Genomic DNA, 27434 nt, shown 5'->3' with positions numbered 1-27434 from the left:
GAGAAAGGGAATACAATATGAAACGTGGCCACTCACTAAAACTAGAGGAAAAACGGTTTAACCTTAAAATACGTAAGGGGTTCTTCACTGTCAGAGCAGTAAGGATGTGGAATTCGCTTCCACAAGCAGTCGTATCAGCAGGGAGCATCGATAGTTTTAAAAAACTATTAGATGGGCACCTTAAAGACCACAACATACAGGGGTATACACTGTACTAACACACACACATCATAGGTTGAACTGGATGGACTGATGTCTTTTTTTCAACCTCACAAACTATGTAACCAGCTCCGTGATGTCGTCATGGAGGAGTGGACTCCAGTGGCAACCTGTGAAGCTCTGGTGAACTCCATGCCCAAGAGGGTTAAGGCAGTGCTGGAAAATAATGGTGGCCACACAAAATATTGACACTTTGAGCCCAGTTTGGACATTTTCACTTGGGGGTGTACTCACTTTTGTTGCCAGCGGTTTAGACCATAATGGCTGTGTGTTGAGTTATTTTGAGGGAACAGCAAATTTACACTGTTATACAAGCTGTACACTCACTACTTTCCATTGTAGCAAAGTGACATTTCTTCAGTGTTGTCACATGAAAAGATATAATAAAATATTTACAAACATGTGAGGGGTTTAGGCCCCGTTCACACTGGGGCGATCTGACTTCCCGGGGCGACCTCACAGGTCGCGGCGCACTGCTCGCACCGCGACCTCGGAGCGGCCGGCACGGACTTCATAACATTGAAGTCAATGCAGGTCGCTCCAGGTCGCCCCAAAGAAGCTCCGGACCCTTTTTCTAAGTCGGAGCGACTTGTGTTGCTCCTATTAGAACGGGTCCACAGCTTCTCTATGCCAGGCGACCTGTCAGGCGACCAGGTCGCCTGACAGGTCGCCCCAGTGTGAACGGGGACTTACTCACTTGTTTGAGATACTGTATTTAATTATCTAGCCTATCCCATACTTCTTCTTTAAATTGGTTACATTGGATTTTTACATGTTTTTCCCAGTACTATAGTGGACATCTTATATATGCACTGTTTGTTCTTTTTTTTATGCTAGGTCTGCCTCCAGATACATTACAGGGGCACAGAGACAGATTTCATGAGCAATTCCACAGGTGGGTTGCCTATTCCAACTCTACTGATAATACATTTTATTTGACTGATATTATTTGGCCGCATATACAGTTTTTTCAAAATGTTCTATCAAAATTATTATAGTAAACAGGCTTTTATGACATTAATACTTCAAGCAGAACTTTACTCAGAACAGCTTGATAAAAATGTTCTTTTGCAAGAAACATACATTTCACGTGAATAATTATGCTACCAAAATGAGTGTGCTGCAAATTGCCTCCAGCATTGTTCCTGTTTCTTCTTGCTGGAGGCGGCCATTTTGCTGATGCCCAGAACCCCTGAGCAGCATTAAATCTTTATGCTTCCAGCAGGTCGGCCTCTACAAATTCGACAGTGTCTAAAAATTAGAAAGCAACTGAGCATGTGTATTACTGTATTTTAAACTGTATAGGCACTTATTTTAAATGTTTTACATAGCTAAACCTGCAAAAGGGGCCAGTCTGAAGTGATATAACAGGACTTAATTTTCTGACTAAAGTTCCACTTGAAGTTGGTGATAACGTTTAAAGTGGGTTAAAAAGACAAAACATTTTTTTACCCTAATGCTTGTTCCACTAGCTTTTCACCCACACCCCCCACCCCATCCCCTACATACCTTTGCCCCTAAACACTTACCTGCCTCCGCTCACAATCCAGTGCTTTTTCCCATCTGCAGCACTGCTCTGCTAACTTACTGGTCTCACAGGAGCCACAGGAGCATTAGGCTCCTGCTGCTGTCAGTCGAATACTGTAAGCTGAGAGCAAGGAACATGGCCAAGCCACAATGCATGGGTCTATGAATGCACACAGCCCGGATCGGGAGGGTTCCCCCACTGGTGCCCTCTCAGTACACTGCTTGCTGAGGGGGCAATCCTAAGTAGTAGGGGCGGAGAGCGCTGGCAGGGGACTTCCAAAACAGAAGAAAGGGATCATTCTGCAATATTGTTGAAAAGAGCAGGTAATTATAACCAACCTTTTTTTTTTTTTTTTAAATATCTTTAATTATTACAGTTACAAACTTTTACCTACTGTAAGGTTCTTATGTATATTTTAGTTTTTGGTAGATGCAATTAACTTAAACTAGCTAGCAGTTTATCTCTTTGCTTTATTGTTGAGAGAGCGAGATCTGCACTTCAATTCTTGGGTCTTCACTCTTGGAATTTTTACTTATTTTCTATTAAGAGACACGGGTAAGGAACATGCAAGGAGGTTGGACACACCCAAAACTCTCAGGAGGAGAGGATCAGAGAAATTGTTTCATGGAAATTTGTAGGATAATCAAAGACATGCAAGAAGCCAGTGGCTAAATTAGCCTACCAAGGTCCATGTAATAATAATAAAGCAGTGCCTTCTCTGTTGGCTGGACTGACACTTTAATAATACTTCACCTCACTAGTTTTAAATCATTTCTATGTCTTCAACTTTAGGAAAGGCATTAACCATATAGTATCACTAATTCTCCTTTTCCCACAGCTTGAAAAACTTCTTTAAACGGGCATCTGACATGTTATACTTCAAACGACTTATTCAGATACCACGCCTTCCTGATGTAAGTCTAATGACCACTTGTTTCACACTAATTGTATTTGTGGTTTTTGTTGGAATGGTTGACTTAGTATTTACTGCTATGAATTTGTACAACTTGTGATGAGCACATTGTTTGAAGGTTGGCAGCGAGCTGGCTAGATTTTACTTTTAAAAAAGTCAAGGCAAACATCATCTGTAGCAAATTGTACCCCTAAAGAATGTGTTTTTTTAACTGCTCTACCATTAGTTTTAGCCTTCTTAATGTATTGGGAAATACATTTTAATTCCAAACTGGGAAACCGGCTGGCACTGCAACAAAATGGCAGACATTATGTTGCTTCCGGAGTCACTACAGCTCTTTGTTGTATTTTTGTCCTGCTAATCTGGGTTCCCCTGCCAGACCGCATAATGGCCCTGATTTCATTTTCTACATTGCAGTTAAAGCATACAGCCACACTTTACCTGCATAACAAGAATTTCTCTGTCGCTCATTGACAGACGTAGTCCTCGTTGATTAATAACAACTCGGGTTATACTGCCCTCTACAGGAGTAGGACTAGACAGGAAAGAAAACGTTCTGGCCACACCCTAGGGGCAGTCCCAGAGGGTATATCCTCTCACTTCCTGCTACAGCAAATCAGTTTTTTTCTGTCTAGTTAGGAGTAAGGACCTAGATGCCTTGCTGGGATCTTCGGTCCTGGCAGGATTTTTTTCTTAGATTTTTTAGACAGCTCTTTTCTCCAGTTTCCTGTGAGATCTTCAAGCAAGTAAGCTGGAACTGGGCGACGGGCTGGATGTTGAGATCTGGATGTTGAGATCCAGTGGTCACCCCAGTTCAGCCTACAAGCGCGTGCAGGCCATAGCTCCGCGCTGGGTCGGCCGCGACATAGTCCCACTGGACAGGGACTGACCCTGCGAGTTAAACGTCTCGCCTGGACGCCAATGACCAACAGAGTCACGGCATCCATATTGGTCGACAGCCCCCCCACCCCGGTGGAGAGGGGTTCTGTCAGGAGTTGGCGCCCGCCTGGTTCCGGTATGGTGAGTAGTATGTTCCCCCTCTCCCCCTGTCGGGTTTGTGGTGGACGCGGGCACCTCTCTGGGATGGTAGGATGGATCTCCCCTCTATCCTATAATAAGTCACAGATCCCCCAATTTGAGTGTGATTTTTGTGAAAATACCCAGGAGGCTTGGTTTGGGAGCTGACGATCTAAAGTCATTGTAAGTCTGTAAGGATGACTGAAGTCAGTGGCAGCATTAAAAGGGGCGTTACTATTGAAGTAAAAGGTATCCTACCTGTCAGAGGTACACAGGCTGATGCCTATGCCTGAGTACTGCAGTCCAGATCGCCATTCCTCCAGCTTCCACGGGCTGCACAGCACTGTTTTGTGGCATCTCCCGACGACCCACGGACCGCATACGGCCCGCCAGGGTCCTGTACCGTCGGCCAGGCTTATCACCATCCAGGGTGAAATTTGTGGGGCCGATGCACTCCCGATCCTAACAGGCCGCCGCCATTGTCTTGTAGATCACACGAGGCCGCCATATTGGCGTAGCCTCGTGTCTCCAGCATGGGGGCGGCCATGTTTGAGGTGACCAAACACCTCGTGGAGCCAGGGGGAGGCGCCGGAAGGCGTGTTAAGGGGCGGAGCCGCCTCCTTTACCCAGGAAAAAGGGCCAAAGACTTCCTGTCTGTAACAGGACAGCACTGAGCAGGCTGATAGAAAACTTCTGTGCATCAGGGATGAGCCTTGGGGTCTCTCTCTCTCTGTGGGGTCCAAAAAGGCAGGTAACACTGAGGGGCGCTGTTGCGCTGGGGGATTACAAAAAAAAAAAAAAAGTTTTTTACTTTGTCATTTTTTTTTTTTGTCGCTGGCAAATGTCTTGTATAATCATTGACCCTGCCGCATATGTATCCCCACCTGATCCCCTCAAGGTGGCCGCAGGACCCTCCAGTACCCCACTTGTTTTAATGCATTTTCGGCAGTTTTGGAGTCTTTGGTATCCCGGGTGGAGGTGGCCTGTCAGGGACGGGGGTCAAGAAGCGACCCCCGCCTACCCCTATTTTTTATCTGATACTTCAGATACGGATTCGGAGCTGGTCAATGCAGCTGCAGGTCCTTCTTATGGGGCTGTTGTCTCAGGTAATGTCTCCTCAACAGTGAGGAGAACGTTTCTGCCTCCGCCATAGCACTAGAGTGGTGGATGCACTAGTTGTGTCCGTCCGGGAAACCTTTAGTCTTGAGGTTACACCGGCAGAGGTAGCTGAGACCGAGATTCCTTTTTGGTACTTGTTAGCCTACCAAAAAGGGCGAAGGATTTTCCTTTAACCAAATGGGGTCGTTTTGAAACAAACCCCTGCTATTTCCAAACGCATGGCTAGGCGCTATCCGTTTGAGGAATCCCTCTTTAAAGGATAGACGGTACCACCTGTAGTGGACTCACCAATTTCCAAATAAAGCCACCGTTATCCCGTTGGAGGACGCTGCGTCCTTTAGGTGGATCGAAAAAGTGGAAGCGGAATCCCGCGTCATTTTTTCCCTGATAGGGTCAACCCTTAGGCCAGTGGTTGCCATTTAGTTTGGTTGAGATTATAAAGGATCTCACTAGGGGCAAGAGCACGATCTTGCCACAGACTGTTAGGATAAAAGGACCTCGTAACTAACGAGGACCTTCCTTTTCTGCTCATAAAGAGTTTGTTCGTTCCGCGAGGGCGGGCGATAAGGCGAAACCCTCCAAACCCCCTTCAAAGGGCGCTGGTCGGCTAAACAAAAAGTCCGGCTCAGCCAAGCCTGAAGAATACAGCCTGATGCGCCCCTACCCATCTCTGGGGTGGGGGGATGTCTTCACCGGTTTCCGGATCCATGGCTTGCCAGAACCCCGGACTAAGGGGTTCGCGAGGTCATACGGTCAGGATACAGGATCGAGTTTTCGATCACTTCCACCGGTGCGATTCTTCCCTTCTAACATTGAACGGTTTCAGGGGTTCTATTCGAACCTGTTCACAATGCCCAGGAAAGTGGGCAAGGTGCGTCCAATTTCTGGACTTGGGGAAAGATGGAGTCCATCCAAACAGTGGTGGCCTCCCTGCATCAGGGGGATTTCCTGGCGTCCATAGACATTTAGGATGCCTATCTTTATATCCCCATCATCGCAGGACATCAGCGTTTTCTTCGCTTTCCCAAAGATCATCCCTGGTTCCCACCAGGAGATTGAACTATCTGGGCCTAATGTTGGATACATCCTGGGCAAGAGAGTTTCTCCTTGCGGAGAAACTCCAGAAGGTTCAGTCAACGATTCGGATGTTGCTGTCCGTCAATTGGCTGGGACTGATGGTGGCCTTCTTAGAGGCAGTACCGTATACCCAGTCTCATACCCGAATTCTCCTGAAGGAGATTCTTTTCTAATGGAATCAGAATTCCGATTCCCTGGACAATCGGATCCGGTTGAGCGAGCGGACCAGGGAGTCTCCGATGCTCAACCAGGGGAAGTCATTCCTTCCGATAGTATCCAGGTTACCAATAAGGGTATCGGAACTGAGAGCGATCAGATTTTGTCTGATTTACTGGACCGAGCAGCTCTAGAGCAGCCCGATTCGGATCCAATCGCACAATGCCACGGTCGTGACTTATGACAAGAAAGGGGCACTTAGAGTGTCCTGGTGGCCATCGAAACGACTAGCATCTTTCGTTGGACGGAACGGTTTGTTCCGGATCTCCCCGCAGTGTTCACTCCAGGGGTGGGAAATCGGCAGGCAGATTATTTCAGCCGTCAGATTCTGGATCAAGGGGTATGGCCTCTTCATCCAGAGGTTTTTCACTAGCTGTTCCTTCATTGGGGCACCCCGGATGTGGATCTGTTGGCACCTTGGCGTAACAGGTAGGAGGTTTGTAGCTCGCACCCGCGATCCTCTAGCGGACGCAGCAGAAACGCTGATCGCCCCGTGGGGGCAGTATCAGCTACGGCATGCCTTCCATCCTCTCAAGTTACTGCGGGAACTTCTTCGCAGGATAGAGATGGAGGGAATTCCAGTTATTCTGGAAATTCCGGACTGACCTCGTCGAGCCTGGTACGCCGACCTTGGTGAGGCTAGTCGCGGACACTCCTTGGAGACTTCCTCTCAGGGAGGATTTGCGGTCTCAGGGACCGATCTTCCATCTTGCTTTACAATCGCTGGCTTAATGGCCTGGCCATTGAGACCCAGGTACTGAAGGACAAGGGAGTGTCAGCTTCAGTTATTCCTACCTCTAGTTAAAGCAAGGAAAGCGACTTCCAGCACATGGAAGTCTTATATTGCGTGGTGTGAATCTCTTGGATTTCCCCCACATACCTATTCGGTGACCCGAATCTTGGTCTGTCTGCAACAAGGGGTTGAGCAGGAACTGTCCTTGAGCACTATCAAGGGTCAGGTTTCAGCGTTAGCAATCTTCTTTCAGAAACCTTTGGCTAATCATTCCTTGGTGCGGAATTTCATCCAGGGGGTGCGACATCTGGCTCCGCCAGTGCGTGCACCCTTACCGCCTGGGATCTTAATTTAGTGTGGTCGGTTCTTCAGAAACTTCTCTTTGAAGATATTAGGGAGATTCCCTTGCTTACATTATCCCAGAAGGTGGCCTTCTTGGTGGCCATTACTTCTGCACGCAGGGTGTCAGAACTGGCCGCATTATCTTGTCGTTCCCCATATCTGGTGGTTCATAGGGATAAGGTGGTTCTTCTTCCGAATCCATCCTTCCTTCCTAAAGTGGTTTTCAGAGTTTTGAGTATAGTTTTCATCTGAATAAAAATATTGTGTTACCTTCCCCGTGTCCTAAGACTAGCCATCCTTGGGAGTTTGCATTACACTCCTTGGATGGGGTTCAGACAATCAGGGTACACCTGACTACTACGAACTTGTTTCGTAAGACGGACTCAATTTTTGTGATCACGGATAGCCCTAGAAGGGGGTTGCCTGTGTCTGCCGCGACCATATCTAGATGGACCAGTCAGACGGTGGTACAGGCTTATTCTATTAAGGGTCGGAATCCTCCGTTCCCTGTTAAGGCGCACTCTACTCGGGCGCCTAGTGTTTCCTGGGTCTTCCGCCATCAGGCGTCAGCGATCCAGGTTTTCAAGGCGATGACTTGATCGTCGGTTCATACCTTTACATCATTTTATAAAGTTGATGTGATGGCATCGTCAGATGCCTCTTTTGGCCGCAAGGTTCTGCAGGCCGCAATCTGAGGAGACTGTTGGTCTACCTCAAGGGTTTGTTGGGTTTTTCACTTAGGTCTCATCTTTTTGCTCGATGAGTCCTTGATGCTTCTGGTTGGCTCCGGTTGGGCCTTCTGGATTTTGATTTCTGTTATCCCACCCCTCATTTGTGGTACTGCTTTGGGACGTCCCGAGTTGTTATTAATCAACGAGGACTACGTCTGTCAATGAGCGACAGAGAAAAATAGATTTTTGTAAAATCTTACCGTAAAATCCTTTTCTCTTAAGCTCATTGACAGACGTAGTACCCGCCCCTCTGTTTTGAGTTGGGTTAAATTCTCTAAACACTGCTTTGTGACATAACTGATTTGCTGTAGCAGGAAGTGAGAGGATATACCCTCTGGGACTGCCCCTAGGGTGTGGCCAGAACGTTTTCTTTCCTGTCTAGTCCTACTCCTGTAGAGGGCAGTATAACCCGAGTTGTTATTAATCAACGAGGACTACGTCTGTCAATGAGCTTAAGAGAAAAGGATTTTACGGTAAGATTTTACAAAAATCCATTTTTTTTAGTACACTTGTTACAAAGCAATCAGTAAAAATGTGTACGTTTTTTAGCGTAAAGTTCCTGAAGAGAAGCAGTAGCATAGTTCTGCACATTTTACAGCACCTAGATACCGTTCTATCTTCTAGCCACTCGGTTCAGAACTTGCAGGATTAGAAGAATATGCTTCTTCCACTCTTATTTTTGTACTTGCGGTATTAAGTATATCCTTGATATTTATATATTGTAAGGTATTTTTTCTGTTATCTCCTGTGTATAAAAATTAAATTCTGGGTAGAAATGTCATTTGTTTTCATGTAAATAGAACCCACCCAACTTTTTGAGAGCCTCCGCACTAGAAGAACACGTGAAGCCTGTGGTAGTAATGGCCAATGAAGTTCCAGAGGAGGAAGAGCCGCCACAAACCGAAGCTCTGATTGAGATCAGCAATGCACAGCCAGTGGAACAGCAGGTGAATTCAGTTTTATTGTGGGTTTTCCACTTGTGAAGGATTTACATTAATATATCCTTCTGCAGTTGTGATTATATGTTATTAGATCATATATATGTTTATATATCATCATCATATATCATCATATATATGATTATATGTTATTAGATCATTATATGTTATTAGATAAAGGTTAGTTGCAAAGAAATTGGCAGCATCATTGGTAGCCTAGCATTCAGATGAAAAATATATAGAAGTGCAGAGACTGAACAAACAGATAGGAATGTATGTTGAATGCTCCGTTTATTGGCAGCAGAGATTTGGAAGTGACCTTTAAAATGTCTCTAACCCATTTTTTATTTTTGGGAGGGAGATTTAATGCTGGTTGATCTCTCAGCTGCAGCAAGCACAAGAGAGATATATTTTTGCAAAGGTAAAGTACACCTTGAAAGCCTATTCAGAATTTTGCTGCCTTATTGTGTGTTGCATTAAGGGCGTATTCACACCTATGTTCTCCTCTTTGATAGGATTTCATTTACATAAATGGAGCCCATTCATTATGAATAGGCTGGCAATACACCTCAGTAGACCAGAAAATGCACATAATGCTTATCGTAATCGTACCTTATAGGACCCAGGGCTTGTATTCTTAGACCATGGGTTATATGCAGCTTCACGTGACACTATAAAAACTTGCTAGGTCTTCCCCCAGAGCACCTGTAATGTCTGCTTCGAGCACTGCATTCTACGCTAAGCGCTCACTTGGCATGAAATGCAACTTAATTAATTTGCCATAGGGTGCTATACACATGCAGAGCATTTCTATGGTTCCCAGATCCTGAAGACCCCTTTGTGGGATATGAACACCATGATGGTCAAAGCCTAAAACTCTAATAGAACCAGCAACCTGGATAAGGTAGGAAAAGGGATTTCCTGTGTATTTATGCCAGTTCCTGGCTTTACCAAACACAGTCTGCAGTGAAAAGCACAGTATGTGATTCTGTAGGCGGAGAAACTGGATGGTTTTTCTTTTTTTTTTTTTTTTTTTGTAATGACTCCTGCCTTTTTTTTTTTTTTAACTTTTATTCATTTTTTCTTGTTTCCTTTCACTATCCTGGCTTAAAGTGATGTTAAAGTCTTGTTTGTTATTCACCTGGCCTGTGCAGTGGTTTTGCACAGAGCAGCCCCGATCCTCCTTTTCTCAGGTCCCTTGCTGGCGCTTCTGGCCCCTCTCTCCTGCCGAGTAAACCCACAGCAAGCAGCTTGCTATGGAGGCACCTGAGCCAAGGTACTGCTCTGTGTGTCCAATTTGATCACCACTGGGTTTTTTTTATTTTTTGCAATATAAATGAAAAAAGAGCAAAAATTTGGAGAAAAAAAAACTATTTTGTCATAAAACACATCCAAGACGCTGAACTCTCTGATGAACAATGGAAAGGCATATTTACTTTGGCTTATAAAGGCTCGATCAATGTCTCAATTCAATAAAATTTTAAAACCATCTCAAATACCTGTTGGAGATGTGCAGGTCACCTAGGCACTTTATTACATATATGGTGGTCCTGCCCTGAAATCCAACAATTCTGGACCAAGGTCCACAATATAATTACCCAAATATCCACATACTACCTGGAACACACGTCCTCCCAATTCATATTAAACCATTCAACTATACCCTGGCAATCGTACTGTAAATCCCTGGTTGTCCACATGATTAATGCAGCCAAGCTCTGCATACCCATACACTGGGGCTCTCTCCACACTCCAACCATCCAGGAATGGCTAAGACACATTGGTAAGATAGCTGAAATGGAAGAGCTGATCCACATAGCCAAAGACTCTCCATCCAAATTCTCCCACACCTGGGCCTGTTGGACACATTTCACTACCACGGAGGAGTACAAGAAACTAATGAAAACTGATTCAGTTATCTCACCGACTTGATACTCATTTTTACCTGTAGTACACACAAGGTACTCTCCTCTTTTCCGACCATTTGGATACCAATGACTATTTCGAGACCTCCCTTTCCTAAACAAGGAATGAGTAAGGAAGGTATCCCATCTTAGAGTCACTCTCATTACCTCTATATATAACCTGTGATCAGTGTTGGTCATCTTACTTTAAAAAAGTAATTAGTTACAGTTACAAATTACTTCTCCCAAAAAGTAATTGAGTTACTGACTCAGTTACCACATTGAAAAAGTAATAAGTTACTCAGAAAAGTAACTGCGACTTTTTTTACTATTCTATAATGCAATCACATTCTATGATATCTTTAATAGTTGTGGCGGTGTGGCACACTGTGGGGGTCTGAGTCCCGAGTCCTCCTGACTGTGAGTAACTGTATTTTGTTTGGTTTTTTGGTACCTGCTGCCTGGAGTGGCTGGCTGTTGGTGGTGTGGCACACTGGTGGTGGTGGCGGTGTGGCACACTGGTGGTGGCGGTGTGGCACACTGGTGGTGGTGGCGGTGTGGCACACTGGTGGTGTGGGTCTGAGTCCTGACTGACTGTGAGGCTTTTTTTTTTTTTTGGTACCTGCTGTGCTGGGCTGGCTGCTGGAGGTGGTGTGGCCTGGCAGGCACTGGCACACTGTCCGGGTCCATCTGGCTCCGTCCTCCTCCTGGGGCTGGCGCGCTGTGCTCTCTGCCCCTCAGGTCGCCCCCGAAGTCGGAGCGACCTAGTGTGAACCGGTGTAGCGTGAAAATCGATCTCCCAGAGAGAAGCGGGCTGCCTGCCGCAAATGCTCATGCGCAGGATTTCCACCAACAAGCCGAGCCCGATATACCTTGATATGATTAACCCATTATGAGATGATGGCTGCAGAGGGGCGGAGATGATGGCTGCGGAGGCGGAGATATGACGGGGAGATGCACTGCTCTGGCAGAACCTGCCTGGCTACATATCCATGGAGGGTCCTGCAAACTATGGAGATGACTACAGCAGGCGGAGGCAGATAGTTTTTCATGCTATGGAGCTGCGGTGTGGAGTACGGGGAGATGCACTGCTCTGGGGGGGGGGGGCGCAAACGTCAGGAGTTGGGGGCTGCCATCCAGCAACTAACTCCCATCCCACTACTAAACAGGCCCAATGCACACTCATCTGCAGCCCCCCCCCCCAAACTCCTGACGTTTGCAGGACCCTGCATGGATATGTAGCCAGTAGCCCCCCCCCCCCCAGAGCAGTGCCTCTCCCCGTACTCTACCGCATGCAGCTCCGTCGCATGAAAAACGATCTGCCTCCGCCCGCTGTAGTCATCTCCATAGTTTGCAAAACCCTCCATGGATATGTAGCCAGGCAGGTTCTGCCAGAGCATTGCATCTCCCCGTCATCTCCGCCTCCACAGCCATCATCTCCGCCCCTCTGCAGCCATCATCATCTGCCGAGTCTCTAGTGTCTCCTTGGCTGATTTAAGTACAAGTGCAAAAGAGGTTGAAACGGCGCTACCTGTGAATAACCAAGTGTCAAATAAATGGTGTAGTGACTCAAAGTAATAAAATCCAAATGAAAGAAATACCACCAAATAATATAAGTGTACCTCAATATTTGATCCAATTGAAAACCACTGGATTGGACTGTGTGTGGTGACCACGTGCAAAGTGCTTATGTGCAAATAAATAAACAAATTTTTTTTTTTATTTTAGAAACAAGTGGTATTTTATTCCAAAACCTCTTTAAACAGTGCAGAGTCTGACAGACATTAGTGATTACTGTAAAGAGTTTAGTGTTCAAAAATATGAGAATTTCTGGTGATGCTAATGGTGAAAAGTGATAAACAATTCCCAATCTGTGTATTACAAAAAAGAAGAAAGTTGCATCCACCTGTGTGACCACTAGGTGTCGCAACTGATATATGACCTGTTGTTTGTAGAAGCAGTGACAGATTATATGCAGGTCTCAGGGGTTCCTCTCATTAACCGAGCAGGCACAGGCTGGCAGGGTCAGGCATGTTTTAGAGGATTAATAGCAATGGTTTGCTGGCACAAAACGGTAATCTTTGTGTATGGTAGTGTCTCCAGGACAGGCAGCCCCCTGCTGAGATGATGTGCCTGACGGCAGAAGCACAGACGCTGAAACTCCTTGGCTGAGTCTCCTCCTCTTCTACTTCCTGTACCGCAGACAGCGGTCATAGAGGAGAGGGGGAATTACAATTACATCTGCTACTATCTGGTGGCAGTAGATGTAATTGCAGTAACGCAGCCGAAAGTAGCAGCAGCGGCGTTACAGGGTGAAAACGAGTAATCTGATAGATTACTCGTTACCCTCAAAAGTAACTGCGTTTAAGTAACGCCGTTTACTTTAAGGCAGATACTTCCATCACTGCCTGTGATCCGAATTGGGTGCCAAGGGGCCAGAGCAAATCGAAACGCTTCACAACAAACTTCCCACGCTAACCCTCCCCCCCCTTTTTTTCTTTACTCTGGCTTTATCCATGCCCACACCAACACTGCACTAAGGAATTATTATCCTCTTTACAGACTCAGACCTCTTAGATCTTCAGCTACCATAGAGCAAAAATGTAACCCCAATTCATTGCCCCACCACTTCTCGCTACATCCTTGCTAAGGTTTTTTTTTTTTCTTTTTTTTTTTTATGTACAAGTTCATGTTCTTATGGGCTTAATGTCATTCTACATTGTTGTTTAATCTGTGTATAAGGCATCTCCCATACCGAGGAGAGGTATTATAGGGCATGTTGTTATTTTGTTATATTGCATTTGACCCATCGCTTTACCTTCTGTATTGTATTATTATTTCAATAAAATATTTTTGGAACAAAAAAAAACATATCCAAGAAAATCAAACTTCTTTAAAAATTTAGGCCTACATGCTCCCTTGTTTCTGTAAAATGACTGATCGATATGTCGCTTTGCCTGTACATGCCGCCCAGGCGCATAAAATGTACTGTGGGCAGTCGGCAAGTGGTTAATGAGTTTGTTTACATTGTTATTATGTAATCGCCATGATTGGTCAGAGAGATGATTCCCCGGTTGCTATAGATGCAGCGGTCACAGGAGTGCGCACCCAAGGCACACGCTGGTGTGCATGTGTAGCTCCTGATGAACAGGTACGTGACTGTGCCTGTACATACCACCTGCCCTCATTAAAATTACTGTGGGCTGGTCAGCAAGTGGTTAACACCTGCTGGATGATGCCTTTCTGCATGCCTGATCTTTAAAGAATGTATACAGTATGTTGCTGCATTCCTGCTGCCATCTTCTGCAGAAGTAGAGCCAAAGGCACACAGTCATCGCCTGGGTTATACTAGCTCCTATATTAAAGCATGAAGAATCCAATCAAGAGCCGTGAGGATCTCCCCACAGCCCAAGTCAGAAATGTCATTCCCCAAGAGAAGGATGCATCTATTGGGTACCACATTAGGACCCTCAGGTCAAATGGTACCTCTTAGCTCGCCTCTGCATAAATGTCTTGGCCTTGATGGTAACCTCCCTATATGGCAGTTCTCTTTGCCCACTCACTCTAAACTTCAATCCAGCATACTCTGGAAGTGGAACAAGCAAATCCAATACTTGGACTGCTGATTGCTTCTGTGCAGCCAGATAAAATTCTCCCTGACTTGGTTTAGTCCTAACCTTTGGATACTGGAAGGTTACAGTAGATGCCAGCCTTATAGGCTAGAGTTGACTTTACAATTCCCTGACTGTCCAGGGAAACCTGGTCCTTGCAGGAGTTTTAACTATCTATCGACATCTTCGGAACTGAGAGCCATCAGATTGTCTCTACAACACTGGTCACCCAGCCAGAGTACAGTCAGACAGTACCACAGCAATGACCACATAAACTATCAAGGGTGCAGAATACGACACCCTTTCATCGGCCCTACCCTACGCTGCTTCCATTCCTCCAACTCTGACCAATCTCTAACTAGACAACTTGGTCCCTTGACCCCGATTTTACATAACCCTCTATTTCCTCCAGGCCAGACACGTCATTCTCTTGGCAATACTCCTTGTGAAATGGGTTTAAGGATATTTCACCTGTTACAAAATGGGAAATTGTTATCACACCCTGAGCTAAAAGAAAATCTCCACAATAACTCCTTATCATTCTGGGAATACGCACAATTACATCACTTCATCACCCCCCTTATCAACAAATCAAAATCCCTCCCATCAGTCTTCACGAAGTTTGAAAAGTTGTGCACTGCAGCCTCTCCGCAACGGCACCTACTTTCCAAAATTCACGCCCTTTTGTGGGACTCGTGTCCTGCACACCTTGACAAGCTGAGTGATGATTGGAATAAAACATTAAACATAGAAATCCAAGAACACCACTGGGAAAAAATATACAGAAACGTCCTCAGAGGCTCAATTAATGTGTCCATTCAGGAAAATAATTACAAAATTCTCACAAAGTGGTATCGCACCCCCCATCTATTAAATAAGTTTGATAGCAAGGTGCCTGATTCTTGCTGGCGCTGTAAAACACATTTTGCAGATATGATCCACATTTGGTGGGAATGTCCGTCCATCAAACCATTCTGGAACGTGGTCCATCAACACATTGAAAAAATTACGAAGCAAACAATAGATCTACTACCCGCTCATTTCCTCCTGCATCATTTTGCTACTCCGCCACCTAAATACTTTAGATCATTACCTATGATAATGATTAATGCAGCAAAGATGTGTATCCCAAGACTTTGGGGTACCTCTAAAATTCCCTCTTTGCAAAATTGGTTGCTCCAAATCGAGCGGATTTCCGAAATGGAGGAATTGATTGCCACCGCCCAGGATAATCCTACCCGCTATTCGAATATCTGGAAAGATTGGATCTCTTTTCGTAATTCTCCTGAATTTCAAAAATTGATTGAGGTATCTCTGCATTGATTAATCTTCTACTAAATGGATACTGTGCTAGCATAAATTGACTGCTTACCCTTATCAGTGTCTCATCATTTGAAATATCCAGCTTTAGGAATGTCAGATTTTGCACTGTTTTCCACCAACCTCCCCCCCCCCTCCCCCCCCCTTGTGCTGGACACAAGGGAGTAACTTTGTTCCCCTCTACCCCCCCATCTTTACTTTTTCTTAGTTTGGAAGCTGTAATCTGCAAATTTATTGTTACTTTTTGACATGTTTCAAGTGTTTTTTTTACCTGTATCTCCATGAACAATACCTATTGTACCTACTACAATGCTCACACTGTAATGTTTTACTATTGTTGTACCATGTTCCTTCAATAAACTTTTTGGAAAAAAAAAAAAAAAGGGTGCAGAAGAAGCCAAGCTGTCGTTAGAGAAAAAAAAAGTCTTTCTAGAAAATGCTTAGGCCCAGAATCACTCCTATAAAGTTAATGGAATCACTTCTAAAAGGAAGGATTATTGATCACTTAACACACAACTTGCTGGACCCAAAGCAGCATGGCTTTACTGAGGGCATGTCCGAGACTAATCTGATCAAATTCTTTGACTATATCACTAAGGTTTTGGACCAGGGTGGTGCTGTGAACATAGCATATCTTGATTTCAGCAAGGCATTTGATACAGTTCCACATAATGATACAAAAGTTGCGCAAGCTGGAACTTAACCCTTGGGTGGTTTAGTGGATATGCAGTTGGCTACAGGATAGATACCAGAGTGTGGTTGTAAATGGGGTTCATTCAGAATAGAGACCATTTACTAGTGGTATACCATAAGGCTCTGTACTAGGTCCTGTTCTATTTAATCTCTAAGTGATGTAACTAAACATTTGTTGGGTAAGGTATGTCTTTTTGCTGATGACACAAAGGTGTGTAATAGGGTTGATATCCCTGGGGCTGTGTAACATAGAACATGATTTTGCATTGCATCAATGGAAGTGGAAACTGCTGTTCAGTGTTTCTAAATGTAAAAAAAAGCACCTAAGGAAAAATAATGCCCTGACAGATTGCAGTATTGGGACTACAGTGTTGGCCAGGTACTTATCTCAGATTGCAAACTGAGCAAACAGTGTGACCAGGCAGTGGAAAAAGCGAATAGAATTCTAGGATGCCTCACCAGCAGCAGGAGGCTCTGATTCTGCTATTTAGATCTTAGACTTCGTTTACAAGTACAATTAAAATTGGTTAATATGTAAAGTAAAAAAAAAAAAAAGGATCCTAAACTAACACAAGCAATGTTGGCATGTCGATCTCTTCCGCTGTGTCTTTGCTGGACATTATACCAGCTTTTTTGAACAGACAGCGGTGCACATGTACCAAAAGTTGGCCAGTTCCTGCTTCAGTTCCATGCTGGGGGCACATGGTTCAATTTTTATTGTTCAGTCAGCCAGCTGAATGAAAAAAATGACCGATTCCCCCAAACGAGATGGATGCAGGAATCATCCCCGCTGTCATTCTGACATTGACTCCACTTGCATGAAAATATACTGAGCAGCGCTGATCAAGCTAATTTTCCAACAAGACTGTTTGAGAAGTCGATTGATAGGTCAACTTTTCATGAACGTGAATCGCCATACATGGATCAGATTTAGAGAAAATGCAGTCATAGGTGCTATCCCAGTTTGGCTGAAAAAGTAGAAACCTATACCAATGGTTTTTAACCCCTTGGTGCCAGCCACACATAAATATGCGGCCTCTTAGCACTGAGCGGCTGCATATTTTCACAAATTGGGGTTAATGCAGCTGTGCCGAGAGTGCGTGCCCTGCGTGCTTCCAGCACAGTTACCAGGGGCTAATGGAAAGCTCACAATCGCTACTTGCGATCGGGAACTTTTCGATCATGTCGGCGGTCACATGATCACCCGCCTCCTGGCATCTGAAACCTCTTAAAGGGCGAGGAGGTGCCGGAGCATAGGGGTTTAAACAATCATGTTCAAAAAGACTTAATATTTATACCTGCTTTAACCACTTGCTGACTGCCGCACGACTATTTACGTCGGCAGTCAGCCCCTCACAGGCAGAGTAACATAGGGCTACGTCGCTAGCCTGTGAGGGTTTTGGGAGCGAGCGCGAGCCGCCGGAGGTGACAGCGGAAGAAAGGCAGGCGGCTAATGTAAACAAAGCCGCCGGTCAGTTCTCCCTGTGTAAGAATGATGTTCAAACGGTTCTACTATGTAGGACCGTTGATCTCTGTTCTTGCACATCAAGGCACAGCCACTCACAGTTAGAAGCACGCCCCTAGGACACACTTAACCCCTCCCTCTCCAATACAGTTAACTCCTTCACAGCCAGTGTCATTTTTACAGTAACAGTGCATATATATAGCACTGATTACTGTAGTAATGTCACTGGTAACCCCAAAAGTGTCAAAAATGTAAGTCAAGGGTCCGATCTGTCCGCCCCAATGTCGCAGTCCCGCAAAAAAAATTGCAGATCGCCGCCATTACGCGCTAAAAAAAACCCACCAAAAATGACAAAAATCTTTCCCTTTGTTAGTAAATGCAATAACTTTTGCCCAAATCAATCACAATACGCTTTTTGCGATTTTTTTTTTTTTTTTTTTTTTTTTCTTTTTTTACCAAACATATGGTAAAAAAAAAAAAATTGGCCTAAAATGTAAAAAAAATTTTGATTTTTACATTTTTTTTGGGGAATTTCATATAAAAAAATGTGAAAAATATTGTTATTTTTGCAAAATTGACGCTCTTTTTAGGTTTATAGCGCATGATCAAAAAATCACACAGGTGATCAAATACCACCAAAAGAAAGCTCTGTTTGTGGGAAAAAAAGGACGCCAAATTTGTTTAGGTACAGCGTCGCACCACCGCGCAATTGTCCGTTCAATTCACGCAGTGCCGAATCGCAAAATAGGCCCTGGTCAGGAAGGGGCTAAAATCTTCCGGGGCTTAAGTGGTTAAATCTTTTTTTTTTTTTTTTTTATAGGTTGTAGAAGACATCTTTCAACAAACTTTTGGGCCTCCAAATGGTCTTGCGATAGATGACAGGTACTCATTATATGTAAACCTCTTGTCTGTTGCTGCTCATTGATCAATACTGTTGCTTGTCTGCTGCTTACCTGTTTTTTCTTCTGCTCCCTTTTCCTTCTAAGGGACCTTCAGATTGAAAATCTTAAAAAAGAAATTGAACTGCTTCGTTTAGAATTGGAAAAAATGAAGCTGGAGGTAAGGTTTAAAAACAGCTAGATCTAAAGTGCTTCTAAACTAGCTATTGTTTCTCATAATGCTCTTTTAGTGCTAAAAAACAATTTGTAGAAGATGAATGCCTTGTGTCTAAAAAACCATGAACATGCAAGGAATTCATACCTTATTCATCAAGATGGGGCATGCAAGTAAGATTAGTGATCCAAAATTTAAAATGACATAGGCTTGAAGTTACTGTTTAAATTGGATTTCCCAAACAAGTGAACCTTTATTGTATGACTTGTTTAGGTATTTTCCGAGTCGCATAACAGAACAGGTTTTCAAAGTACATGAGTGATGCAGGCAAAGCTGATAGTACAATGCATGTGCGTTTGTGTAAGTCTTTTCTGTAAGTCACAGCGTGCCTCTGTTAGCCTTCAGAATATTAATGGTAGAGAACGAACGGTAAATACCCTTGTTCACACACACAGTCTTTAAGCAGATATTTTTAAATAGCAACATTTTGGTTAATTTACCATTTTGTAAAGGTGAACTAAAGTGTATCGGCACCACAAACCAAAAACGCTATGTAATTCATTCTTTAGTATTCAGAGAAAACTCATCCATCCATGTCTTTCTGCGAGAAATCGATTTGAAAAACACCACTAGCATTTCTAGCCATAGCCACCCTGAGTAAGGGCAGTTTATATATGTAGCATTTCTTTCTTGGAATCCATCTGCCCTTAGCTTAGGCATGCAGGTAGGAGTGTTTGCTTTGCTGCAGATGAGAAAAAAAAAATACCAGAAAGGTGCCTGGATGTATAATACCGTTTGACCAAGGCCAAAAACTAGGAAGCACCTGAAGAAATTAAAATAAAAAAAAAAGTTTAAAACGCGTAAAAAAAATATATATACCTTTTTATTCATTGTAGCATAAGGATTAAAAATAGTTAATGTTGCTTGAGAGAGTTTAGTTTACCTTAAAACTCCATTCTCCATAAAATATTTTTTATCCTCCTATGGTACTCATTTGACATAAAGGGATCATTTTGAACTGTTTGCTTTACAAAAAAACTGTTTAACTTTTCAAAGGAGTCTATGAAGTGCTTTCTTTCCCGGTGTTTCTATGGGTAGGGAAACCCACTGAAATTGATGGGCTGCCCTACACCAAAGACGCAGCCGCACAAATGTGTACCAAGGACTCATTCACACGTGGGGTTGGCTGGCGCACACAGCCTTTCCAAAACTGCAGTACAGTACCCGCATTCACATCAGGTACTGCAATCGCTGGGTACTGCCCTATAGAGGGAGGCAAAGAGCCCACGACTCAGCCCCTTCTACTGCTTTCTCTTTTCTGTCCCAACCGAGCTCCTGCTGTGCTGATGTACAGTTCGGATGAGCAGGAGCTTGATCAGATCTGACAGCCTTTCTCAACCGGAATGCCGCGGCTCCCTGGTTGAGGGAGGCTGCTCTGATGTGTTTAAGTGCTTTTGTTTTGCACATTAATACGCAGTGCATTAAGGCAAGCCCCTTCACTTTGAATTGGGCTGCCAATACACCACAAAGCATTAAAAAACATGAGGTGCATGTGCATAGTACATTGGAGTACCATCCAAAGTTCCTTTTAAAGAAACGTGTATGGGTATGAAGTGAGTCTTATTGTTTCGGTCTGCATTTCTTATTGCTATTTATTTATTGAACGTAGATATAATTAAAACAGTCATATATTTTACGTTTTATTATGTTAGTACATTTATTATGTAAGTACAGTATTCTAATTAAATGTGAAACTGTATAAATATGTGCTTCAAAGTAGTTTTATCAATGTCCAATAGATTGGGTGAGCTCAAAACATGATGGTTGAAGTTTGTGTTATGAAATATAAGAGCAGGAAGGCAACTGGAGAGTCCGCTATATCAAAACTCATCTGTGCACCTTTTGTGTCTGCACAATGCTATAATTAATCTGGAGTGACAGAGGGCTATCATGTTAAGGTAAGAGCAGTGAGTTGGTAATTGGATCTCCCATCATTTCCCACTACAAATTCTGAAGTTTGTTGAAGGTGTCTAATTTTGATATCAGAGTAGAGGAGATTCATTCCATGACATAAGTCCATTTACCTTTTTTTTCCCAAGAATTTATGTTCCAAGAAGATAAGACAGTGTTTTAGAGTCGAGGAATAATAATTTAGCTGTTTACATTGATGGCCATAAAATACATTTTAAATAATTGTCTGATTGTCACAGGCCCAGAAATACATCATGCAGCTGAAAGGTCAGATAAACACTTTGGAAGCTGAGGTGGAAGAGCAGCGGAAGCAAAAGCAGAAAGCCTTAGTGGACAATGAGCAGCTGCGGGATGAGCTGGAGAGACTGCGGAAACTGAAGCAAGAGAGCGACAAAACTCAGGGACTGCATGCAGAAATGGAAAGTAGGTCTTTACAAACTGCCAGTATATCAGAATCAATGATGAGTGTTTAATCTATACAGTGCAATACATGGTAAATTATTCAGTGTGTATGCTGCTTAGAACCTGTCTTAGCCAATTCCTGAAAAGCTTCTTTAAATGCAGAGGCTTAATTATACCATTGGGATTTCACGAACATCTGCCAGGAGGCTGAAATAAGCAACATGATTAAACTGTACCTAATGCCTGGGCTGAAAAACAAATTGTCAAGATTAAGTAGCCATTTTATTATGTGTCAATGGAAGTAGAATTTATGGTCTACAAGTGTGCATATTTTTCTTTTACTGAAAATAAAGATACACAAATTCATTGGGGTTTTGAAAATCAACAATTCTTTCTAATGAAAAAGAAAAAAACATTTTTTTTTTTGTGCGCCATGCCTCCTTAATGTTGAATAAATGTATTTCTCTTTCGTTCATTGAGGGACACAGCGCTCCATAAATCAGAACTACTGGGTTATATTGCCTCCTACAGGAGTAGGACTAGGCAGAACATAAAACACCTGGCTATGACCATGGGCTGCCTCCGCTTGGTATATAACCTCTTTCTCTGCTCTAAGTAGTCAGTTTTAATTTGTCTAGTCAGGAGTAAGGACCTAGGTTCCCGGCCGGGATCTCTGGTCCTAGCAATTTTTTTTCTCCTTCCTTATATCCTTTTTGTTTTTTCTCTCGGGAGATCTATAATCAACTGCTGGACTGGGCGACGGGCTGGATAATCTAAATCCAGTGATCCCCTCAGCCCAGCCAGCGAGCGCGTGCAGACCGCAGCTACACGCTAGGTTGGCCATGACATGAGTTAATCGCAGGGTCACATATGACCGGGCTTGGGTCTGAGTCACAGCGGTCCCTTGGCTGACAGCTCCCCTACTTTGGTGGCGAGGATTCTGTCTGGAGTGTTACCTGCACCATGGTAGGGTAAGTACAGTCCCCCCTCTCCCCTTATAGCCTTTTTTTTGGGGTGGACATGGGTCACTTCTAGGAACGGTCGTACCTGCCTGCAGGTTCCCTCCTCCCATCCTTAAAAATCCCTCAGTGAGCTGGGCTTTCCCCACTCTTCCCTCCCCCTTATCTGGACCTGGAGTCTGGTGGGGGTCCCAGGGTAAAGGATGCCGCGGAGACCCCTGGGGTCTCCCCCGCTATCCCCACTCTGTAAGGGTTCTGGAATAGTGTGTCCTGCCCTGGTAGTCTGGAGGGGTCCCAGTGTAGGAGACCCCTAGGTGCATGCCCCACTGTTTGCAGTGTGAGTATAGTGCAGGGGGGTCCCAGTGCAGAGACCGGTGCAGAGTGCACAGTGGAGTCTCCCCTAACGTGTGTCCTACCCTCAGGAAGGGGGTCCCCTTGTAGAGGGTGCAGCGTTGCAGAGGGCAAAGGGAAGATCCTGGCAGCATGCTGTAGCTGATGGCAGCCATTTTCCCTTAGTCTGGCTGGTCTCCAGTTGGCGGTCATGTTTGTGTAGCCCGATGTCACAGTGGCCATTTTCACTTAGTCTGGCTGGTCTCCGGTTGGCGCCCATGTTTGTGTAGCCGATGATGTCACAGGGGCAATTTTTAATTAGTCTGGCTGGTCTCCAGTTGGTGTCCATGTTTGTGTAGCCCGATGTCACGGGCCATTTTCCCTTAGCCTGGCTGGTCTCCAGTTGGCGGCCATGTTTTATGTAGCCTGATGATGTCATGGGGGGCATTTTCACTTAGTTCTGGAGACGACGGAAGCCTCATGGGGATGTGGAAGCTCCTTCTTTTTCTCTTCCTCCTCAGTTTCCTCTTCCTGTGCCCGAGACATATGAACAGGGATGGCGTCCATGGTGATGTTGAGTCCGAATTCTCTACGCTCCTCCGATCGGTAGGGTGAGTCCTTGGGGGTCCCTATTATCTCTCTCTCTCTCTCTGCTGATAGGTACCCTGAGCCTTGAGGGGGATCCTTTAGTGGTGCCAAAATATAATTTTTGTACTGCAAGATCTTCCTTTCCTTATGGAGCTTCAGGGTCACATCTCCCCCACTGACCCCCCTCATGGAGGGGGCAGGTCCCTCGGAACCCCATCTTCCCATAGTTACACTGACGGTGGTCCTGCCCTTCTTAGTGTCCCGGGTGAAAGTGGCGTGTGGGCAAAGGCCCAGGGGGAAGCGTCCCCCCACCTTTCCTTGCTCAGTCTGTCTCATCGGATTGTGAGCCTGAGGCCGCCATGGACGTGGCCTGTCCAGTGGGGCTTAATTTCACACCCCCAGATCCATCTGATAGAGAGGATGATTCCTTCATGGTTGCAGCAGCAAATTAAAAAGCGCTGGTAGACGCACTTTTCACTGCAGTGCGTGAGGCTTTAAAAATGGAGGATGCGGCTGATGTAGCCACGGATGTGGCTATATCGTTTTGTACGCATAAGTCCCCTTGCTCTCCAAAGGTGTTTCCTTTTTGTGCTTTATTTTGACAGGTTTTCCTGTAAGGAATGGGAACAACCAAAATGACCCTTTTTGGTCCCCAAAGATTTTGCTGTACCTTACCCTTTTGAGGAGTCCCTTTAAAAAAAGTGGACCAGTCCACCAGTGGTGGACCCTCCTGTTTCCAGGTTGAAAAAAAACTACCATGATCCCAGTAGAGTAGAGGAATCCCCAACCTTTAAGGACCCGGCTTACAGGAAAGAATAAAAATAATGGACTAGGTGGGACTTTAAGTGAGACCCAAGCAGGTGGTGCCCGGCGTCTCCATCCCTATAACAAGAAAAAAATGAGGTTGAAGGATTATAAGAGGTGCATGAAAGTCAGCCAGCCCCCAGTACTCACCCTCTAGTCTGTCACCAACCAAGTAGACCTGTCTCTTGATACAAAGAACAGGGGTTTAGTTGACACACATTTGCAAATGCATGTGAAAGCTGCAGAGCCACTTCACGGCACCCTGTTAAATCTGCAGTCCTAACACTCCTAATTTAGTGTCTTCACTCTGGAAGCACATGGCTACTATTGGATGGATGGGGGAACAGGTGAGAGGGAGACAGCCCAACCTCTCCCAACCCACCCTCATCCATGACTGGCTGTTGTCTCAAAACTCAAATAACTAAGTTGTAACGATGGTACAAACTGGAAAGGACCAGCTGAGAAGCATTACACCTCCATCCCCTTGGTGGATGCAGTATAAAGACAGATAGGGATTTTATATATGGGGCATGGCCTGTAAAGCACAATGCCTTTCAATCCCTAATTTCCTATTTGGGACTTGGTGTGAGACAAGCAGGTCATGCTATTGGTCTCCATCCCTGTATATGGAAAAGTAAGGTCAAATCAGACTGCATCCACCAAAAACGCACGAAAATCGCACGGTGGGACTTTATATGAGGCACCAAGCTGTAAGCAAGGCGTCTCCATCCCTGGTTGCTTAAACATAATGGACTAGGTGTGTCAACTAAACCCCTGTTCTTTGTATCAAGAGACAGGTCTACTTGGTTGGTGACAGACTGGAGGGTGAGTACATCAGACTGGGGGCTGGCTGACTTTCATGCACCTTTCACGCACCTCTTATAATCCTTCAACCTCATTTTTTTTTTGACAGGAAAGCATAGGCTGTGGCACGTAGCATGTCTACTATGGCTGGTTCGACATTGCGGCCAGTCTTTGCCTCAGCTCTGGTGTCTCAGACCCTATCTAAATGGGCCTGGGGGGTTAGCAGGTCCCAGCTGCTTATGTTGATTTAGCAGACCAGTTTGTCCATGGGCTGCAGTTTATTTGTGATGCAGCTTTGGATACGGCTCCTGTGCTGTCCAAACTTTCTGTTTCAGCGGTGGTGATTAGGTGCGTGCTGTGGCTTAAGAATTGGTCCTCAGACCAAGCCTCTAAGAAAGCGCTCATTGATCTGCCCTTTTAAGGCGATCGCCTGTTTGGGGCTGCCATAGTCTAAGAAAGGAAGGAGCCTTGTCAAAGATGGGGGCCCTCCTTCTCAGCACATAGAAAATTATTTTGTGCTTCTGGGGTGGAGAAAAAGGGAAATAGATCTTTCAAATCTTCCCCGGGAGGTTCCAAGCATCTTTGGTCTGGTAAGCCTAAAGCTAGCTTCTCCGGACCTGCAGACAAGACCCCTTCAGCATTAAGGTCTGCCCTCACACATTATTGGGGTGAGGGGACAGCTTCGCTGGTTTCGGGCATCGTGGACCTCCTTCATGTCCGTCAAGGAGATCCACGAAATGATTCTTTTGGGGGTACCCAGAAAGGGGGACAAAGCTTGTCCTTGTCAGGTTTTGAGTCTCCTTGTGCGGTTTTAATTCCTGCAAAGGTTCAGGTGATGTCCAAACAACCTAAGCTCCCCTCTATCGCTGTCCAGGCAATTATTTTACCTAAGTCTGATTTTAATTCTGACCAGGGTGGTCCTTCCTCTGGACAAATGTCAGGAACCACAGGCCGTGATTCACCGGCTGCTGTCACACAGACAGTTCTCTCTCCCATTTTGCCTACAGGTTCTGAGTTTGGTGGTATCCACCTTCAAGACATATCTGTTTGCACAGTCCTACATGCAGCTTCTTTAGCCGGTTTGGCTCCACAGAAGAATACAGAGGTTCGTGGCAACATTACAGGTTCCTCTGGCAGATGCCGCAGGCGTCCACGGGCCACAGTAAGGCCAGTATCATCCTCGGCTCAGGCTTCTTCCACAATTCCTGCGAAGAATCAAGGGCGAGGATCTTCCAATCAGTCTGGTGGCCCTAAACGTCCCTTGGGAGCTTCCTCTCAGAGAAGACCAGTTGTCCCAAGGGCTGATCTACCATCCTGCTTTACAGTCGCTGGTTTTAATGGCTTGGCTATTGAAAGCAGCCAGGTAATGTCTGGATCAGTGATCCCTACTGTGGTGAAGGGGAAGAAGTTGTCTTCCAGCAAGATATACCATCATACGTGGAAAGCGTACATTTCTTGGTGGTGTTTGGCGTTCATACTCGATCCTTTTCTGTGGCTCGTATCTTAACCTTTCTTCAACAAGGCGTTGATCAGAAGTTGGCCTTGAGTACCATCAAAGGCCAGGTGTCCTCCATGTCAATCTTCTTTCAGTGACCCCTAGCCATGCACTCTTGAGTTCGTACCTTCATTCAGGGGGTTTGACATGTGGCTCCACCTGTACGGTCTCTTTTGCCGCCATGGGATTTAAATTTAGTACTTTCGTTCTCCAGGAACCTCAGTTTGAGAATATTCGGGAGATTCCCTTGTCTACGTTATCCCAGAAGGTGACATTCTTGGTGGCTATTACCTTGGCTCGCAGGGTATCAGAATTGGCGGCATTATCCTGTTGCAATCCCTGTTCAATGGTCAATAGGGATAAAGAGGTTTTTCATCCCTGTCCATCATTCCTGCCCAAAGTTGTCTCGGACTTCCTTTTGCCTCAAGCCATCTCATCCCAGGGAATTTGCTTTGCATACCTTGGATGTGGTTCATGCGATTCGGGTGTATCTGACAGCTACTGAGTCCTTTCGGAGGTCAAACTCGCTTCTTGTAGTTACAGACGGACCAAGAAAGTGTCTGGCTGCTTCTTTGGCTACCATCTCCAGATAGATCAGACAGAGGGTGACTCAGTCCTGTTCCATTAAAGGTGAGGTTCCACCTTTCCCTGTCACGCTCGTTCTATTTGGGCGCCGAGTACTTCATGGGCCTTCCATCATCAGGCATCAATATTGCAAGTTTGAAAAGGCGGCCACTTGGTCGTCGGTGCATACCTTCACAAAATTCTATAAAGTAGATACTTTGGCATCTGCGGATGCTTCTTTTGGCTGCAAAGTTTTGCAGGCTGCTGTTTAGGAGGGGCTCTTGAGGGGTGTTTTTCTTTAAATTTTTTTTTTTTTTTCAGGTGAGGCTCCTGTGTCCTGGTTAAGGGTTCTTATGTTTAGCCTTGGGTTATTTTCCCCACCCCTCATTTTCCTTTTGGCACTGCCAGTAGTTTATGATTTATGGAGTTCATCGACGGACACAGCACCCACCCCTCTATGGAGTGCTGATACTTCAAATACTGATTGCTACTAAACTGATTACCTAGGACAGACGGCTGGGTTTAATTCCAAGCTGAGGATGGCTCATGGGTGTAGCAAAGTGTTTTTTTGTTCTGCCTAGTCCTACTCCTGGAGGAGGCAATTTAACCCAGTAGTTATGATTTATGGAGCGCTGTGT

General features: G+C 45.0%; 1 protein-coding gene across 1 annotated transcript in view; it reads left to right on the top strand.

Moving 5' to 3' along the window:
• HIP1R (huntingtin interacting protein 1 related) overlaps positions 1 to 27434 on the top strand; it is a 271144-nt gene that overhangs the window by 115186 nt on the left and 128524 nt on the right. The window contains exons 9-14 of the mRNA XM_082258417.1: positions 1057 to 1114; positions 2586 to 2661; positions 8696 to 8842; positions 18647 to 18708; positions 18813 to 18885; positions 21090 to 21273. Coding sequence (XP_082114543.1) covers positions 1057 to 1114; positions 2586 to 2661; positions 8696 to 8842; positions 18647 to 18708; positions 18813 to 18885; positions 21090 to 21273 — 600 coding nt within the window. The remainder of the gene's footprint in view (positions 1 to 1056; positions 1115 to 2585; positions 2662 to 8695; positions 8843 to 18646; positions 18709 to 18812; positions 18886 to 21089; positions 21274 to 27434) is intronic.

The sequence above is a fragment of the Pelophylax lessonae genome (assembly GCF_965119305.1).
Source record: "Pelophylax lessonae genome assembly, chromosome: 1".
NCBI lineage: Eukaryota > Metazoa > Chordata > Amphibia > Anura > Ranidae > Pelophylax > Pelophylax lessonae.
This window is presented reverse-complemented; position numbering and strand designations above follow the sequence as displayed.